This window comes from Marmota monax, unplaced genomic scaffold (genome assembly GCF_021218885.2).
Source record: "Marmota monax isolate L192 unplaced genomic scaffold, Marmota_monax_Labrador192_F-V1.1 WCK01_AAM20220418_F8-fsc00074, whole genome shotgun sequence".
Lineage (NCBI taxonomy): Eukaryota > Metazoa > Chordata > Mammalia > Rodentia > Sciuridae > Marmota > Marmota monax.
The window spans coordinates 6,171,574-6,192,836 of NW_026694232.1; the positions used below are offsets into that span (position 1 = coordinate 6,171,574).

Genomic DNA, 21,263 nt, shown 5'->3' on the forward strand with positions numbered 1-21,263 from the left:
CTATTTTAGATAAATTAAGCTATAGGCTCTATGCTATTTGAGCCATTTGATTGAACCCAGCTAGTCTCAACCAAGTGTATCAGTTGATCCCAGTAAGAGTACTAAATTTCCATTAGCTATTTTTTTTTAAATTAATGAATGTTAAGATTGAAAAAAGAAATTTGGATTGATTTTAGTGTAATGAGATAAAAATATTCTTTTGCGAGTTTCTGAATGATGATATGAAATTATGGTCAGAATTAGTTCTCAGTGTGGAAGGAATCCTTGTAATATTAACCTGCAAATATAGAGTTACTGGAAGACTACCCATAGTATAATCATTTCATCTGAATCCTACGGGTTAGACTGCCACATAAATGAACCCTGTTCCGAGAATGCTTTCAATTTTCAAGACTTCATATTGGTAATAGAAATGGAGATCCTAACAAGCTCATGCCTGAGTTCAGTGAAATGCTCCCTCTCAAACTTCAATCCAGGAAAGCTCTGATGTGCATTGTAATATAGCATCTGTGAGGCACTCTTCGATTTCAGCCAGGAAGGAAATGGACAAAAAAAACAGCAAAGCAGATTTTTGTTTATTTTTTTCCTTGGCTTCCTTTCCCCATCTCCTGCTCCTACTCATTAGAAGGCTAAATATGGAAATCAATGTTTAAATCAAGTATTTCATTTTATTTATCAACAATATTTTGGACTCTTGGGCTGGGGCTATAGCTCAGTGGTAGAGCGCTTGCCTAGCATGCATGAGGCACTGGGTTTGATCTTCAGCAACACATAAATATAACAAGTAAAATAAAGGTATAAAAATACAATAACATTAAAAAACAATATTTTGAACTCTCAATTAAAACAAACAAACTTAGGCTTAGGTCAAATTGGGTTGTCCATTAGCTAGAATATTCCAGTCATGACCTTTTCCCATAATGCATACATATTATGTATTATGGGAAAATACATAATACCCAAGGGCAGCAAAACTTTTGTTTCAAATCTTGTGCTAGATGCTAGAGAAGTAAAAATATCAGGCATGAATTTGGTCTCACCAGGGTATAGCAAATAAATGGCATTGGTTCACCGGGGAACCTAGACCAGGCTCAGACCCTTTTCTGACCCAGGATTCCAGATAGTTGGAGTTGGTGCTAATCTGTCACAGAACTGACATAGGAAGTGACTTCCTGGTGGGAAATCAAAGGTTCTCTGATAACAAGTCTCACTCTGACAATCATAATAATGTTTTTTCCCCCCTATGTATATAGTAAGTTTCACTTTATATGTATCCTGTGGAAGCTTGAGGTTTTTTTGAATGCCATTCTCAGAAACGGGAAAAAAAAATTCTAAAAAAAGTTACCTCCACTGCTGCTTTTGCCCTTTCAAATTCCTCTTCTAAGGAGTGATTTCTAGAAAGTAAAGCACTTCCCCAGCGATGTTCTTTGGTCAGTCGAGCCTGAAATAAACCAAACACAGGATGTTATGAGAATCACATGATACAAAAATACAGGCATTTTTCCTTTTCTCACTTAATTCTTCCTAAAAGTTCAAGAATTCAAGAAGCATTTCTGATTCATGTCATCTTTGGAGTATTTAGCAGGCATGATTTTGCCCTAACTGGGATGGTGCCAGAATGTGTGTGAGCATGCATGATTCTTCCCACGATGTGTCTGACCCTGGTTGTGTTAAAACCAGGGCCCACCTCCCAAACACACTACATCAGTAGGACTAGGTTTGGCATTGCCATTGTGGTCAACCCGTCCACAGGATTCTAATTTGCAATAGGAAAGAGAATCTCCGTTAGAAGAATAGACCCAGACAACCATGTCCTGTTTTCAGCTTGTTAGGCAGACCAGCCTCAGGTGAAAACATAAAAGCTGCAGAGACCAAGTGTAGCTTCTAGGTCTCCTTTGTTCCTTACCCAGAGTTCTCTTTCCTCTGCCTTCTGTACTATCTTACGTCCCATTTCTCGGAGCATTGCTCTCTGTTACAAAATAATGAATTTTTTTGGATAAAATCATGTCTGAAAAGGCCAACTACTTTGTCACCATTAATAGGCAAGCTGATATATATCTTAGCTAAATGCAATTATTTCTAGACTCCCCCAAGTCTGCTATAATTATTAAAAAGTTTTAAAATTTTTTCATAAAAATGAAAATATTATGTTGTAAAATATCACACATAAGAGTTGTCCCTCCAGATCTTTTTCTCTGAAGTCGCATTCATGTTTTTATGCACCCACAGAAAGAATATAGTAATGTACTTAACATTTTTTTTTGAAACATGATATGCTATTCTGCAACTTGCTTTTTTTTTTTTTTTTTATTCAACCTTGTATTTTGGAGCATTCACACATTTAGTACTTGTGGATCCACCGCACACCACTGAAGGTGAGATTTTGGTGACTTTTGTACTCGCTATGCGTAGCACAGGGTTTGACAGTGATGAGTGTCCTGCAGATGTCTGGACAGCAGGATGAGGGACTGCACTGATGAGAAGGACAAGAGGGGTGTGTGCAGTGAATCCCCGGTCCCCTTTTATTGAAGGTTTGGATGAAATTGCTCTACACAGGATGCTCAAATCTATTTTTCACAGAAATTACTTGAATAGACGCGGCACCATCCCAGGTCTATTAAATAAGAATCTCTGGGGGTGGGGCCCGAGCATCAGATGTTTAAAAAGCTCCTCTGGTGATTTTTCAAAAGCAGTCAGGTTTGGAAATCGCTATTCTCTAGTGAAACTTTGCTCTTCACTGAGCACTAAGCATCTATATAGCTCAGCTGCTTTTCTTTTGTTCTGTACCATCACTAGGCCTGAAGAGGAACCCCATTATGACACAATAGTACTATCAAGGCTCACTACATGCCAGGTGCTGTTCTAAGTACATTAGATTCTACAATCCCATTTTGTCCTTTCAATAAGATGATGGCATTGAGGCACAAAGAGTTTAATTAACTTGCCCAGGGTTACGCAGCTAGTAAGCAGAAGGACTGGTGCTTCTGGTCATGGTCATAACCAGTGCACTGCATGGTCTCTCATGGGAGGCAATGCTCACCTGACCATTTTAGGAAGACGTAAAACACAGAAAAGCTGTCCCCAAAGGGTTCAGGCTAGGTGAGGACCCAGAAACTTGAAAAATATTGTGAATGGAAAACAATGAGGTAATGAAGTAATTACATTGAAAATTTCTGATCCTAAATGAGGGTCAGACTATGTTTTGCTCTAATGAATGTGGAAGATTAATTTATAGAAACACTGTTATCTCCTCCTTGTTGTCTGTATTGCAGTTTCCCCATGATCTCCAGGCAGATAGTAGCCTGGAGATAGTAGGTGCTCCTGTAGTCAATACACATTTGTTGAAAATATGCCTTTAGTGAAAAGATAAGTGAATGAATTAAAGGTATTTTTTCTCCCTGACCCTAGAAGGGGTTCTCTATCAAGACTTCCTGGCCAAGAGGGAGCTCATGGGAAATTGAGAGGGCAATTGATTTTTGTCCTGCATCTGGACTGGCTGAGGTCTGTGATTGCACCGGCCCATTGGGGAAGGGAATGGCTGTAGGATGACCATAGGAGCTGCCTAATAAAGGCTTTGGCCTGTGGGTGTGCAGGGGTGAGGCCACTGCAGTGTGCTTGTGGTCAGGAAGGGTGGTGATCGGTCTCTGGGCCTGCCTGGGTACCAGTGTCTCACTGTTAGGTGGGCAGGGCTCACTGGACACTGTGAGCAAGTAGCCTCCTTGGAGGCTACCTGCCCCCAGTCCAGACAGTGGGCAGGGAGGGAACCTCAGACTTAGGTGAGATTGACTATTACACCTAGAACCAGATTTTATACAAGTTTATAAAAATAATGTGCCAATTTGTTGGACTCCCATATTGTGGAAGCAAACTCATACTCATTGCAGAAGCAAAAGAATCCAAGGTTCTTGGATTCAATTTAAAAATACCAATCAAGTTTTGTTTAAAGCCAAAAATACCATATTAAGTTTCAGAGTCAACAACGTATTCATAATATCCAAGCAGTGAATTAAAAACATTCAATTAGATTTTGGCTCATGAGGGTGGAGACACAAATGTCAATAGGTTGCAATAAATCATAAGAAAGTTATGAGAGCTGTATTTTATAAGCAAGGCTACATGCCTTTATATGTATTTAGTAACAGAACCAACTAATGTGAATTTTTGACTGTGGTTGAATGTTTTTATTTGGAAATTGCATGGTCCCTGGGTTCAGTGGATTGAAAAAAGCATAAAGAACTTCTAGCTTAAAAAAGGACTGCTTAGGTCACTTATACTTTGAATATTTGTGGACTGCAAACTCTTTTTATTTATGTCTAACTTTGATGGAGAGTGTGAAATATGCAGCTGTTTGGTTTCTAATTTATGCACATTACATTTCTCAATCTACACTATTTTGTTTCTGGTATGACAAGCCTTCAAAACCCACATGGCTGTCCTCTGACAGGGAGAGGTAATGTGGCCCTCTGGGAAACCAAGAAAGGTGGCTTCCTTGGGTCCTTGTTTACTTAGCAGAGGTAAAAATGAAAACAAAGGCTTAAAAAAAATAGACACAACTGAGTCCTAGTGGGGAAAAGGGCCCCACACATGAATGGGTGGTTGTACCTGCCACCTTAATACCCATAACCACATAGTGCCACGCCACAGGCACTGTGCTCACCTTGATTCTTCTGGGCTCTGGGCTCTCTGAAGAGGGCAGCATCCTCAGTGCAGAGGATCTGCCTCTGACACCCCTTCCCAAGGCACTGTAGCCACTATTTCCCAGTGTGTTATTCTCTGAGCACTTAAAAACTCAACAAATTGGGATGTAGAACCACCTCTTAGTCATCTTCCAGGAGACGTCTGAGAAGTCCAGTAGGGTTTGTGAAAGAAAAATGCAACTCCAACTTTGAAAAAGGCAACTTGAGATTGCTTGATTTCCTAATATTACGCTAGAGCATTTTCTAGTAAGTGCACTTGACTCTTGTACTAGATTCGTAGGGCTGCTATAATAATTTCCCACAAATTAGGTGATTTCAAACAACAGATATTTATTCTCTTGAAGTTCTGGAGGCTAGAAGTCCAAAATAAAGTGCCATCAGGGCCATGTTCCCTCTGAGGGCTCTGAGGGGATAATCTGTCCCATGCTTCTGCCAGTACTTGGTGGCTTCAGGTGGTTTATAGACATGTCACTCCACATTATCTCCTCCTTTTTTCTCTCAATCTCCTCCCCACCCCATGTTACTCTTATAAGGTTACATTCAGGACCCACCCAAGTAGAAAATAATTATTCACTTTTCTGGAAATCTATAGTAACTTAATCACATCTTTGCCATATATGGTAATATTTGCAAATTCTGGGGGATGTGGACATCTCTTTTGGAAGCCACCATACAGTTCACTACAATTCTCATATGGTACTCTTGGGTTTGCAATATATTAACAAATATATGCAAATATAAATGTGCAGATGTTTATAACCTTTTAAAGATGGCTGAGTTCTGGGCTGGGATTGTGGCTCAGCAGTAGAGTACTCGCCTAGCATGTACCAGGCCCTGGGTTCAATCCTCAGAACCACACACACACACACACAAATAAATAAATAAATTAATAAATTAATAAATTAATTAATAAAATAAAGGTATAAAAAAAGTTTTAAAAAATGATGGCTGAGTTCTTATGATGCTATGGCCTGATAGAGAAATTAACTCCAAAGGGGATTTGATCCTATTGTCTTGTAGAAAGTTAATCAATCTTGTATCTATCTTGGGAAACTTAGTTTGGTATTTCTTTTTCAACTGGCTATATAAATCTCTGTTCCTCAATACTTTGCTTTTGGAACCAATTCTTTTGTCTTTCTGTTGGTCCCTTCACAAACATCATAAACAAATAAATCTCAATTTAAAAAATGTGAGCACAGAGAAGTAAATTTTTTAGTTTATTGCACAAGGCTATTTATATACATTCCAGAAAATTAATGAAAAGGTATCTTGGGTTCATGAATTGGAAGAGTAAGTAGTGTTAAAATGTCCTTACTATGCAAAGCAATTTTTAGATTTGAGGCAATCTCTTTTAAAACACCAATGGCATTCATAACAAAAATAGAAAAAAAGAAAAAAAAGAAATCCTAAAATTTGTATAGAATCAGAAAAGACCATAAATACCAAAGCAGTCATGAGTAAAAAGAATGAAATGAAAGTGGAGCATTATACTGATTTTGAAATATACCATAAAACTATAGTAAACAAAAAAACTACATAGTAAACAAAACGTGACAATGTGAAAATAGACATGCAGATCCATGGAATGGAATAGAAAGCCCCAATAGCCATTGCCTACAGTAGCTTATTTCTAACAAAGATGCCAAGAACACATGATGGGGAATGACAGTCTCTTCAATAAATGGTGTTGGGACAACCAGATATCCACATGCAAAAGAATGAAATTGTACCCTTGTCTCTCACCCTATGCAAAACTCAATTCAAAATAGAATAAGGAGTTAAATGTCAGACCCCAAACTATGGAACTATTAGAAGAAAACATAGAGGGAAATCTCCATGATGTTGATCTGGGCACTAATTTTTTAAATATGAACTCAAATACAAAGACAGCAAAAGCCAAAATAGACAGATGGGGTCACATCAGACTAGAAGGTTCTTCAGAGCAAAGGAAACAGTCAACAGAATGAAAAGACAACTTATAGAATGGGAGAAAACATGTGCAAATGATACATCTGATAAGAGAGAAACTTTCAAAATTTGTGAGGCATTCCAACAACTCAGAAGAAAGAAAACAAATAACCCTACTGAACACTGGGAAGAAATTTTTCCCAAAGCAGATGTACAAATGGTCAACTCGTATATGAAAACAATACTCGACACTGCCATCCTTAGGGAAAGGCAAATAAAAAACATAGTGAGATCTTACCTCATGTCAGTTAGAATGGCTACTATTGAAAGATGAAAATATAACAGGTGTTGGAGAAGATGTGAAGAAAAGGGAATCCTTGTACACGATTGGTAGGAATATAAATTAGTACTGCAGTTATGAAAACAGTATGGTGCTTCCTTAAAAAATTAAAAGTAGAAATACCAGGTGGCCCAGCGATTCCACTACTGGGTATATATCCAAAGGAAATGAATTCTGATGTTGAGGAGAAATCTGTACTCTTATGTTTATTGCAACATTATTCATAATATTCAAAAAATAGAATCAGAGTGTCTACCAATTAGGTGAAGAAAATGTGGTGCATATGCACAAGGGAATATCGTTCAGCTTTAAAAAGACAGAAATCCTGTCATTTGTGACATGGATGGAACTGGTGGACATCATATTAACTGAAATAAGCAAGGTACCAAAAGACAAATGCCACACAATCTCACTACTATGTGCAATTCAAAAAATCTGCACTCACAGAGGGAGAAAGTAGAATGGTAGTTACTAGGGGCTGGGAGGTGGGGTAGGTGAGAGGATGTTAGCTAAAGGACATAAAATTTCATTTAGAAAGGAGAAATAAGAAATCTCTTATACAATATGGTGGTCGGTTAATAACAATGTATTATATTCTTGAAGTCACCAAGAGAGATTTTTAAATGTTCTCCCTACAAAAAATAAACATGAGAGGTAATACATATGCTAATTGTAGTTCAATCAACCATTCCACAATGTATCCCTATTTCAAAGCACCACGCTGTACATAAGACACACATACATTTTTCATTTGCTAGTGAAAAGATCAGTTAATAAAAAATTAAAAATTCAGTGCATTTTTATCATGTCATAAATGGCCCACGGATGATGTTACAAGGAAAAGAAAGCACTGATATTTTTGTCCAAGGTACTGCCTTTTATTAGCAGGCACTTTGGCCAGTGAAACAGAATCTGCTTTCCTATGAAGCCTGACCTAACAGAACTCCATTACTGTCACTGGCTCTTCCCTTCATCAATGTTTCACGACCCAGCTGGATTATGAATCACAGGATACAAAGGGCACCATCAATCAGGAAGAAGAGGCAGAATCCTCTCTCAGAATTCTAGGTTTCCAGTTTGTATTCTCTTTTCCACTTAAAATGCAAATGCAAACAGAATCTTACTGTGCAAATGATATTTTATTTTGATAGTACAATTACTATTTAGGGAATCACTATTTTCTGCATTGTTAGAAAGGCCTTAGGTTATTTCTAAGACAAGTGTTTATCTATCTTATTCCCCCCCCCCCCCGCAAGAATCATAAGATAAATGCTATAAACCACAGGTAAATTCTACATATAAATAGAGGCAGTTTCAAACTGAGATAAGTATGCAATTGAAAATTATGAAACTTTCTCACAATTTAGCAGTATGTCCAGACAAGCTGGTTAAAAACAGAATGAAATACTGTTATACTAATTTATAGGTAAACGTTTTAATCTTGGAAAACATATCTAAGTAATGCTTCCAAAGCGATGATGATATTGCCTAGCACCTAAATAGGGTTTGATAAACAAAACAATTGAACCCATAAGTTTGAGCTGTGCTGTTTTGATAGCACAACTTCTGTATCTATGATCGTCAAACTTTAATGGGCATCAGAATCCTCTGGAAGGGCTTTTTTAAAATGCAGATTGGTGGGCCCCTTCCTTAAGGTTTCTGATTCAGCAGGTCTGGGGTGGGGCCCAACCATGTGCATTATAAATAAGTTCCAGGTGATGCTGCCCCTGTTGGGCTGGGACCCACGTGGAGAAGCTCTTCTATAGATATTATGTGTGTGGGTAGAACTCTCCAGATCACACACGTACTCTACTGTGACCTTTTGTGTTTTTGCATGATTTTGAAAAATGTTCTACAGCTATAGCAACCTCCTGGAAATACTTTGGTTTTAAAAATGGCATTTTAATTGGTTTAAGCTAATTGGATCTTAGGGTATTACACTCTTCAAAGAAGAAAGCTTTTCATTCCTCCAGCTGTTGTTTGTTCTAAATGATAAGCACTAGGTAAAGGGAGAGAAGAAAGAATTTAATAACTTTTCCAAAGCAATATTGTGTTTCATTCTCCTTATTTGAAGTTATGATTGTGATCAAAATTTTGATCCGAAAATTACTGGATTTGTGGCTGTGGCTGTCCCAGGGTAACCCCCTGCTTTACCACTCTGACGGCTGTTCATGACTTCTCAGACACTTGTCTTTATATTATTGCTAGAGTTCTCTCACCAAAATGCATTTCCAAAGCTCAGCATTCTTTCAAAAGAAATTAAAAGGGAGAAAAGGGAATATGCTTTATTGTAGAAAAGGAAAATATAACAGCTAACAGAACTTGAATGACAGTATGACATTAAAAGCACTGTCTCTGGTGTCAGACTGCCTGAGGCCCAATCCTCGTTTACCATTTACTACTAGCTGGGCGAATGACTTAATTTCTGTATTCTCACCTGCAATGATTGAGTACAATCATTCATGTAAGTACAAATATATAGGACATAGTAAGTGCTTAATAAAACTTGGCTTTTGTTATTATCTTTTAGGTTAGTGCTTATCAAGTGAGATCAGCAATTATTTTTTAAAAAATCTGTGCTTAAAGCCTTAAGTTTGGTGGTTAATGAAGGAAAATTAGATTCTTATACTGGAACAGATAATTAAAACTCTAGCTTCATGGAAATGCTTGGAATTTTTTTCTTCATTAGTCAACAGACATTTGTCATGGGAGGTACAAAGAAGAACGCTGTCTCTCATGTGTCGAGAGCAAATTTCCTTTGTAGAGCGCATGGCAATACATTTCCCCTATCTCCATATGACTTTGAAATTCTATGCAGAACATCAAGGCAAACAAATGTTGATTTTAAAGCTCTAACAGTTTATTACCAGGTGTAACTAAAAAACGCTTACTAAAACTAGTTTCCAAAGTAATCAAGAATAAAATTTTAATTCTGCCCTTTCTGCTATCAGGATCTGCTTCTGTTATGCTTAATAAGTGTTGTTTTCCTTTTCCCTATCATTCCCTTGGTTTCTTCCCCCCTCCCTCACCCCCCCATAACAAATCTTTGCTGAGAAATTACTATGTATAGATTTCCTATTAGGCTGAAAATGATCCTTCAGATTTATTTCCTTTTTTTCTCAACTTCTTTTCTTTATTCCTTCCTTCCATCTTTTCTCCTTCCTTCTATTCAATAGCTTGTTGTGTGTGTGTGGCCCAGAGGGGAAATGAGATCTTGATGTGATAACTGTATTGTCTTCCAACAAGCAAAACTATTAATATTTGCAGTGTATCTAATTGTTTCTGTTAGGTCTAATACTTCTTATAATCTAATTCATCTTTCTGATGTTTTCACTTGCTTATGGCTTTATGGAGAGTAGGCATACAGTCACTTTGTTGAATTAAAATGGAATGAAATGGAAGCCCTTAGCATTTCTTTGAAGTAAGGCATTGAGAATGAATTTAGGAGGGGGAGGAACTGAATCGTGTATGGTATCAAATCAGATGACAATCATAATTTGTCTTCCAAAGTTTCTGGAAAACAGTGATAAATATGCTTTCAAATTACTTAGCTCATATTAACTCTATAAAAGTAAGTAATAACCGGGGTTTGCAATAAGAAGGGAAATAGATGGCCACATTCTGGCCAAACCTGAGGTTCTCAAGAGCCTGTCTTGAAGTATCCAAACTGCAAAGGGAAGTCTTGAACTATCATTCTTCAGCAGCGGCTAAAGTCTTTCTCTTTTGCCTCACCAATCACCATCTTGACACATTTCTAGAAAAAGCTAATTTTACATCATTACTTTCTGTGTTTTCTTCTTTTATTCAAATGTTCTCCTAATTTTTCAGATTGCATGATTTTTTTAAACAATGAACTCCAGGAATACTAATTACACAATTTGCATGAGTGTCAAGAAACTTTTTCTTAAGTATATAGAGATTAAATGATTTATTGTAATCTCCTTCCACTCTGATTAGTGTATTCAAAACACTATTTGAAAGAGACTATACTATGCTTTCCCCTTTTCCCATCTTGAAAAGAAAATGAGAAAACATGAGAATTCTTCACTTTTTGAGCTTCCATATTCTTTGTGATTTTGAAATGTGACAGGGTTTGTAAACAGTTCCTCACCTGTGGAGCTGCCTAGGGTAATGTATGTTGGTTCAAGGGAAGAGAAGACATTTCTTGCCTTTCCTGTGAGCCATCTGAATGAGAAGGCAGCAGTAACAAGGGCTGAGATGGTTTATTTGAATGGTGTGACTCTATGCCCCATTTCCTCTTTTTGTAAGAACTAAAGCCCACCAGTCATACATTTTATAAAACCAGTTCCAATGAGGACCTATCAGCCATGGCCAAGATGTCCAAGAGTTGTCCTTAAATTGTTAGCTAATGCAGTCTGTCAACCCAGAACCGAGGGGTGATACTCAGGCAGGATCATCTAACAATCTCAATGAAATGCTGGGACATAAATTGTTGCTCTCCTCTGAGAGGACTCACTTATTTTTATTACAAGTAGATAAACCACTAAATTCTCTTGCTACCCCATTTGAGTGACTTGGTGTTTTAGATGTAGCATTAGATCTTGAACTGTGAAGTTCTTCTTATTTCATGATAGGTTCAAATCAAGAGAGGATTATGCATTTTCTTAGTTTGAGCCAAGCTTGATAAGTAAACACGCAATGTTTAAAAAAAAGTGTATGGGGGGGTTCTTTACAAATAATTATCTGTCTAAAAGTATTCACTAAGCTTTATCCAGACACAGAAGTCTCATTGTACAATCCAAAACTGTATTTTGGGAGACAATATAAGGAGTCTCATACCAATTTTCCAAAGCACACTGTGTTCGCTTAAAGTAAGGCATGCTGGTGGGTAAGTGGAAGGACTATGTGGTGGGATGGAAGCAGACAGCCAGCAGGAGAGTAGCAGTCATTGGGATAATAGGATAAAGGCATTGTGGGTTTCTATGGTAACCAGGGACCCCAGCTGTTCTCCTGCCCCAGCTCTCTGTAGAACAGCCCACCTGTGCTGTTTCACCCTGCTTTTGAAACAAATCTTTTATTGCCACATTAAATTGTACCAAGGATTCCAGTTCATGAAATAAGACCAATTACTTTAGCTGAGTCTAAATCTCTAGTGCACTTATCAAGAAATGTTTTTCTAATAAGTGCTGTAATTTTTCTTTTTAAAAGATACATTTGGAATGAATACAAAGAAAGAAAATACACTTTCATGCTACATTTAAAATTCATTAAGGTTGGCAGGGTGATTTGTTCAGGAAGTTAGTTGACTTGTTTTCCAGCTGAGTTCTGGGAATGGTCATGTCCTCTGTTGAGGAGGGTGAGGTGTTTGTAGGGGGTGCTACTGGTGGCTTAGCAAGGTTTCCAGTGGCCTTCCATTTCCTCCCTATGTCCTTGTTCTCTCTGCCACTTAGAAGTTGTGGGTACATAGATAAGTTTCTGGATTCACTCTGTTCTAGTTTCCCCATCTGTACAAATAGAGCGGGGAGATAACTGAACTTACCTCATTCAACCTTTTGTCAGGATGGTCACATGATCTATATTAGAAGCTCTAATAATTGTGCTCAATAATATTTGCTCTTATCATAGTTATTCCTTTATTTCACCTCAGATATTTTATTTCCCTTCTAGTCTCAACATTTCTTCTAATTAACTTTAGAAAGTTTCTCCTGTTCATTTCTGTCCACTTGTTTACCTTAAACATGTTGTCTCACCCCAGCTAGACTGTAGAATGCATGAATGTGAATGGGCACACACTTCTTAAGAGATCTGTATAGTTTCAGGTCAAGACTGCAGCCTTGATAAACGTTCCAGGGGGTGAAAAGGCTGAGACTAATTTGGGCCCTCTTAGAATCATAGGAGAGAGGGTCTTAACCACAGGGATGATAGTTACAGACATGTGTGTTACACTGGAGTTAGGGATCAAGCAGTGGACAAAACAGATCTGGCTTAAATTCCACTCCTACCAGTAATTATGCCCCAGGAAAATGTATTTGACTAAAGAATATCTTTAAATATCTTTAAAATGCAGCCAATAGTAATTTACAGAATTCTTTGAGTATTAGATATAACACCTGAAAAGTACATAGTAAGTCCTTAATACTCAGTGGGCATTCACAATGGGAGCTCTTACTAATATCATCATTGTTGCTAATAACTGAAATAATATATTATTTGGCATGAAATTTATCTTAATGTGACAGGCAAGATTCTGATGTATAGTAAGTACCTTATTCCACAGGGCATAGATGTGAATGAATACTCAAGATATAATTTCCAGAACAGGCGCAACGGCCTGCTGAGAGGCAGAGCTGCCCCCTCCCCCCGCGCCTGCAAGGTAGACGGAACTGTGACCACCCACAGAACAGGCCCAGCGGCCTGCTGAGGGGCAGAGCCGCCCCCTACCCCACCCCACCCCCGCGCCTGCCAGGTAGGCGGAACTGTGACCACCGACAGAAAAGGCCCAGTGGCCCGCGGAGGGGCAGAGCTTCCAATCACGCCTGCAAGGTAGGCGGGCCTGCGACCCACCGGCAGAAGAGGAGTAGCGGCCTGCTGAGAGGCAGAGCCGCCCCCTCCCCCTGCGCCGGCAAGGTAGACGGAACTGTGACCACCACAGAACAGGCCCAGCGGCCTGCTGAGGGGCAGAGCCGCCCCCTACCCCACCCCACCCCCGCGCCTGCCAGGTAGGCAGAACTGTGACCACCGACAGAAAAGGCCCAGTGGCCCGCGGAGGGGCAGAGCTGCCAACCACTCCTGCAAGGTAGGCGGGCCTGTGACCCACCGGCAGAACAGGAGCAGCGGCCTGCTGAGAGGCAGAGCCGACCACCCCCCCGCGCCTGCAAGGTAGGCAGAACTGTGACCACCCACAGAACAGGCCAGACCTGCAACCGACAAACAGAACAGGCCCAGTGGCCTGCGGAAGGGTAGAGCCGCCCCCCCCCCCCCGCACCTGCAAGGTAGGCGGACCTGCGACCCACCGGCAGAACAGCCCCAGAGGCCTGCAGAGGGGCAGTGCCGCTGCCTGCGCCTGCAAAGTAGGCAGAACTGCGACCACCGACAGAACAAGCCTAGTGGCCTGCAGAGGGACAGAGCCGCCGCCCGCGCCTGCAAGGTAGGCGGACCTGCGACCCACCGGCAGAACAGGCCCAGCGGCATGCTGGCATGGTAGGCACATTGCCCCAATTGGAGGAGGGGCAGAGCCGCCGCCCATGCCTGCGAGGGAGACTTTGCAACTATACAAGACCAATATAAATATATAGGGGGAAAATTCAATAGCACAACAGTTTCACCAAGCAGAAAGAAACGCGAACAGTATGAAGAGACAAGGAAAGAAAGGACCACAAGCAATGCAGGTCAACTCAACGTTAGAAGAGGTAATAGCTGCAGCAGATGGAATGTCAGATAAAGAATTCAGGATATACATGCTTCAGATGATCTGGAGTCTCAAGAAAGACATTAGACAGCAAAATCAGACAATGAAAGATCACTTCAACAATGAATTACATAAACAAATCCAAGAAGCAAAAGATCAACTATACAGGGAGATAGAGGTTATAAAAAACAAACAAACAGAAATGCTAGAAATGCAGGAAGCAATAAACCAACTTAAAAACTCAATTGAGAATACTACCAGCAGAGTAGAACACTTAGAAGATAGAACATCAAACAATGAAGATAAAGTATTTCAACTTGAAAAGAACATAGATAGCTCAGCAAGACTGTTAAGAAACCATGAGCAGAACATCCAAGAAATATGGGATAACATCAAGAGACCAAATTTAAGAGTCATTGGGATACAGGAAGGGACAGAGTTTCAAACCAAAGGAATGAGCAATCTATTCAATGAAATAATACGAGAAAACTTCCCAGACTTGAAGAATGAGACAGAATCCCAAATCCTAGAAGCCTACAGGACGCCGAATGTGCAAAATCATAAGAGATCCACACCTAGACACATTATAATGAAGATGCCCAACATACAGAATAAGGAGAGAATTTTAAAAGCTACAAGAGAAAGGAAGAAGATAACATTTAGGGGTAAGCCAATCAGGATAACAGCTGATCTTTCAACACAGACTCTGAAAGCTAGAAGATCCTGGAATAACATATTTCAAACACTGAAAGAAAATGGGTTCCAACCAAGAATTGTGTATCCAGCGAAATTAAGCTTCAGGATGGAAGATGAAATTAAAACCTTCCACGATAAACAAAAGTTAAAAGAATTTGCAGCTAGAAAACCATCTCTTCAAAACATCCTTGGCAAAACAATACAGGAGGAGGAAATGGAAAATAACAATGAAAACCAACAGTGGGAGGTAGGACAGTAAAGGGGGGGAAAATAATCAAAGAGAAAAACAAACCATGTTTAGTAACATAAATAAACAAATATGGCTGGAAGAACAACCCATATCTCAATAATAACCCTAAATGTTAATGGCTTAAACTCACCAATTAAGAGACACAGGCTAGTAGAATGGATCACAAAACAAGACCCAACAATATGCTGCCTACAGGAGATGCATTTGATAGGAAAAGACATACATAGGCTGAAGGTGAAAGGTTGGGAAAAATCATATCACTCATATGGACTTCGGAAACAAGCAGGTGTGTCCATACTCATATCAAATAAAATAGATTTCAAGCCCAAGTTAATCAAAAGGGATAAAGAGGGACACTACATACTGCTCAAGGGAACATACACCAACAAGACATAACAATCATAAATATATATGCCCCTAACAATGGTGCAGCTATGTTCATCAAACAAACTCTTCTCAAGTTCAAGAGTCTAATAGACCACCATACAATAATCATGGGAGACTTCAACACACCTCTCTCACCAATGGACAGATCTTCCAAACAAAAGTTGAATAAGGAAACTATAGAACTCAATAACACAATTAATAACCTAGACTTAATTGACATATATAGAATATACTACCCAACATCAAGCAGTTACACTTTTTTCTCAGCAGCACATGGATCCTTCTCAAAAATAGATCACATATTATGTCACAGGGCAACTCTTAGACAATATAAAGGAGTAGAGATAATACCATGCATCTTATCTGATCATAATGGAATGAAACTGAAAATCAAAGATAAAAGAAGGAAGGAAAAAACATACATCACTTGGAGAATGAACAATAGGTTACTGAATGATCAATGGGTTATAGAAGACATCAAGGAGGAAATTAAAAAATTCTTAGAGATTAATGAAAACACAGACACAACATATCGGAATCTATGGGACACATTGAAAGCAGTTCTAAGAGGAAAATTCATTGCGTGGAGTTCATTCCTTAAAAAAAGAAAAAACCAACAAATAAATGATCTCATACTTCATCTCAAAATCCTAGAAAAAGAAGAGCAAAACAACAGCAAAAGAAGTAGAAGGCAAGAAATAATGAAAATCAGAGCTGAAATTAATGAAATCGAAACAAAAGAAACAATTGAAAAAATTGACAAAACTAAAAGTTGGTTCTTTGAAAAAATAAACAAAATTGACAGACCCTTAGCCATGCTAGCAAAGAGAAGAAGAGAGAGAACTCAAATTACTAACATACGGGATGAAAAAGGCAATATCACAACAGACACTTCAGAAATACAGAAGATAATCAAAAATTATTTTGAATCCTTATACTCCAATACACTAGAAGATAGTGAAGGCATAGATAAATTTCTGAAGTCATATGATCTGCCCAGATTGAGTCAGGAGGATATAGACAACCTAAACAGACCAATATCAATTGAGGAAATAGAAGAAACCATCAAAAGACTACCAACTAAGAAAAGCCCAGGACCGGATGGGTATACAGCAGAGTTTTACAAAACCTTTAAAGAGGAACTAATACCAATACTTTTCAAGCTACTTCAGGAAATAGAAAAAGAGGGAGAACTTCCAAATTCATTCTACGAGGCCAACATCACCCTGATACCTAAACCAGACAAAGACACTTCAAAGAAAGAAAACTACAGACCAATATCTCTAATGAACCTAGATGCAAATATCCTCAATAAAATTCTGGCGAATCGGATACAAAAACATATCAAAAAAATTGTGCACCATGATCAAGTAGGATTCATCCCTGGGATGCAAGGCTGGTTCAATATACGGAAATCAATAAATGTTATTCACCACTTCAATAGACTCAAAAATAAGAACCATATGATCATCTCGATAGATGCGGAAAAAGCATTTGACAAAGTACAGCATCCCTTTATGTTCAAAACTCTAGAAAAACTAGGGATAACAGGAACATACCTCAATATTGTAAAAGCAATCTATGCTAAGCCTCAGGCTAGCATCATTCTGAATGGAGAAAAATTGAAGGCATTCCCTCTAAAATCTGGAACAAGACAGGGATGCCCTCTCTCACCACTTCTGTTCAACATAGTTCTCGAAACACTGGCCAGAGCAATTAGACAGACAAAAGAAATTAAAGGCATAAAAATAGGAAAAGAAGAACTTAAATTATCACTATTTGCAGATGACATGATTCTATACCTAGCAGACCCAAAAGGGTCTACAAAGAAACTATTAGAGCTAATAAATGAATTCAGCAAAGTGGCAGGATATAAAATCAACACGCATAAATCAAAGGCATTCCTGTATATCAGTGACAAATCCTCTGAAATGGAAATGAGGACAACCACTCCATTCACAATATCTTCAAAAAAATAAAATACTTGGGAATCAACCTAACAAAAGAGGTGAAAGACTTATACAATGAAAACTACAGAACCCTAAAGAGAAATAGAAGAAGATCTTAGAAGATGGAAAAATATACCCTGTTCATGGATAGGCAGAACTAACATCATCAAAATGGCGATATTACCAAAAGTTCTCTATAGGTTTAATGCAATGCCAATCAAAATCCCAACGGCATTTCTTGTAGAAATAGAGAAAGCAATCATGAAATTCATATGGAAAAATAAAAGACCCAGAATAGCAAAAACAATGCTAAGCAGGAAGTGTGAATCAGGCGGTATAGCAATACCAGACTTCAAACTATACTACAGAGCAATAGTAACAAAAACAGCATGGTACTGGTACCAAAACAGGCGGGTGGACCAATGGTACAGAATAGAGGACACAGAAACCAATCCACAAAACTACAACTATCTTATATTTGATAAAGGGGCTAAAAGCATGCAATGGAGGAAGGATAGCATCTTCAACAAATGGTGCTGGGAAAACTGGAAATCCATATGCAACAAAATGAAACTGAATCCCTTTCTCTCGCCATGCACAAAAGTGAATTCAAAATGGATCAAGGAGCTTGATATCAAATCAGAGACACGCCGTCTGATAGAAGAAAAAGTTGGCTTCGATCTACATACTGTGGGGTTGGGCTCCAAATTCCTCAATAGGACACCCATAGCACAAAAGTTAATAACTAGAATCAACAAATGGGACTTACTCAAACTAAAAAGTTTTTTCTCAGCAAAAGAAACAATAAGAGAGGTAAATAGGGAGCCTACATCCTGGGAACAAATCTTTACTCCTCACACTTCAGATAGAGCCCTAATATCCAGAGTATGCAAAGAACTCAAAAAATTAGACAATAAAATAACAAACAACCCAATCAACAAATGGGCCAAGGACCTGAACAGACACTTCTCAGAGGAGGACATACAATCAATCAACAAGTACATGAAAAATGCTCACCATCTCTAGCAGTCAGAGAAATGCAAATCAAAACCACCCTAAGATACCATCTCACTCCAGTTAGATTGGCAGCCATTATGAAGTCAAACTACAACAAGTGCTGGCAAGGATGTGGCGAAAAGGGTACACTTGTACATTGCTGGTGGGACTGCAAATTGGTGCAGCCAATTTGGAAAGCAGTATGGAGATTTCTTGGAAAGCTGGGAATGGAACCACCATTTGACCCAGCTATTCCCCTTCTTGGTCTATTCCCTAAAGACCTAAAAAGAGCATGCTACAGGGACACTGCTACATCGATGTTCATAGCAGCACAATTTACAATAGCAAGACTGTGGAACCAACCTAGATGCCCTTCAATAGACGAATGGATAAAAAAAATGTGGCATTTATACACAATGGAGTATTACTCTGCATTAAAAAATGACAAAATCATAGAATTTGCAGGGAAATGGATGGCATTAGAGCAGATTATGCTAAGTGAAGCTAGCCAATCCCTAAAAACAAATGCCAAATGTCTTCTTTGATATAAGGAGAGTAACTAAGAACAGAGTAGGGTCGAAGAGCATGAGAAGAAGATTAACATTAAACAGGGATGAGAGGTGGGAGGGAAAGGGAGAGAGAAGGGAAATTGCATGGAAATGGAAGGAGACCCTTAGGGTTATACAAAAGTACATACAAGAGGAAGTGAGGGGAAAGGGAAAAATAATACAAGGGGGACAAATGAATGACAGTAGAGGGGGCAGAGAGAGAAGAGGGGAGGGGAGGGGAGGGGAGGAGAGGGGGGATAGTAGAGGATAGGAAAGGCAGCAGAACACAACAGACACTACTATGGCAATATGTAAATCAATGGATTCGTAACTGATGTGATTCTGCAATCTGTATATGGGGTAAAAATGGGAGCTCATAACCCACTTGAATCAAAGGGTGAAATATGATATATCAAGAACTATGTAATGTTTTGAACAACCAACAATAAAAAATTAAAAAAAAAAAGATATAATTTCCTCTTTTTTGGATCCTATTATATAAATAGTGCTAATCCTGGAGTAGAACAAATTTTGGACTGAAAAATAATGGAATAGTCAAAAAGTGCTAAGTACACAGTGAATTCATTAACACACTTTCCAGGCAAACATAACATGTATACACACATGCACACACACACACGCACACACAAACACACAGTTATTCTAAGCATTGAGTCAGCTACTGGGTGAGAAAACACATGAAGTGCAAAGTTCAGAAAAATACTTCAAAATTTTTGTGAAAAATTTAATTGAAATATTTACCACATATATTTTCTACTAGAGCAAATGGGTTTCCTGAAGAAGAATTGGTTTTGTTACCTGTGCCGGAGCCACTAGTTCCAACTCTGAAGCTGACTCGGAGTTGAGGGCACTCTTCCCACTACTCAGTTCCGGTTGAGATCTGTGCTCTGAAGACCTGTGATGGATACATTAAGGAAATTAATGTACATCAAGAAACAAATTCAGCTAGAAATCTAGCCAAGACCCTTACTTAATGTGGATCCTTGAAAGCCATGCAAAGCTCTCATTAGAATTCTGATGAGAAAGGAAATTTTTATAAATTTCTATTATAGTGACCACTTTCACAGTTTATGTGGCTATAATTGCTAGGTGTTACTGTTTTTTATTAATTTAGAGTTAGACTGACTTATGGGAAGAAAAAATAATAAATGCAATGCCATTTTTGTTAGAGAAAACTCCACTTCATGAAAAAACATTGTGTTTATTTTTTGGGGGGAGGGACACAGGTCACTAAATATCTTCATGTAGAATTTAAGGTGTCATAATAAGTGGTCAGGTGCAAGGTAGCAGGAAGCTGAAACAGGTACTGCCCTTTAGCAAGCTTCAAAAACATGGTAAAACCCAGGAAAGCAGATGTCTTCAGGGGTATTTATGGATATTCTTAATTATTGCATTACCTTAGAGTGGATGATACAGAAATCCAGAAAAGTTTACCTGCATAACCTGAAAAATTTAACTACGATTTATGTGATATATTAAATATGCTAACACATGCTCACACATACATAAATCTCTCTTTTGATTAATGGGTCAGTAATACATTCAGAAAAGCATTCACAAATATTGAATTCTGAACTTTCTCAAATTCTTATTGACTGAATTGACTTAATTTTGGACAATTCAGATAAAAATTTAGAGTCAGTGGTAGTTAAGTTTCTGGTATTAAAGTCTTACCATAAGAGCTCTTTCGATCCCGTTCTAGATGAACATGATTTTCTCTCTGCCATTGGATGCCCCTTGCTATTTCGCTCTCCATGAAACTTAACATCATCCCATTTTTCCAGTTGGGTTTGAATGTCTACTAAGAAGACAGGAAGAGGGTAAGGGAGCCCAGGAAAGAGCATGAGGTACAGAGAGAAGAGACATTAATTAAAATTGAGAAGTCTTATCCAAGTGAACTTTACTCAGTTTGTCTCCTCAAGATCCAAGACCAATCTTTTCAATGAGGCATAAAATTAATTAAAACATGTGCAGCTAAATAAAAGTGATACCTCTTAAGGTAAACTGGATTGTTTTTACAACTGAAGCAGTCAAGTTGTTTTACTCGGAATTATTATATCAAGGGCTATGTGTATTTTTCAATTCTGAGCGTGAGTCCATGA

General features: G+C 38.5%; 1 protein-coding gene across 13 annotated transcripts in view; it reads right to left on the reverse strand.

Moving 5' to 3' along the window:
* Positions 1 to 21,263, reverse strand: part of Pex5l (peroxisomal biogenesis factor 5 like) — a 230,015-nt gene that overhangs the window by 61,326 nt on the left and 147,426 nt on the right. For 10 of the 13 annotated variants that reach the window (XM_058586200.1, XM_058586196.1, XM_058586195.1 and 7 more), the window contains 3 exons: positions 20,836 to 20,962; positions 19,960 to 20,056; positions 1,346 to 1,441 (listed from right to left, as the gene is read on the reverse strand). In XM_058586200.1, coding sequence (XP_058442183.1) covers positions 1,346 to 1,441; positions 19,960 to 20,056; positions 20,836 to 20,962 — 320 coding nt within the window. The remainder of the gene's footprint in view (positions 1 to 1,345; positions 1,442 to 19,959; positions 20,057 to 20,835; positions 20,963 to 21,263) is intronic. The other 3 variants (XM_046466894.2, XM_046466892.2, XM_058586193.1) reach the window with 1 other exon arrangement.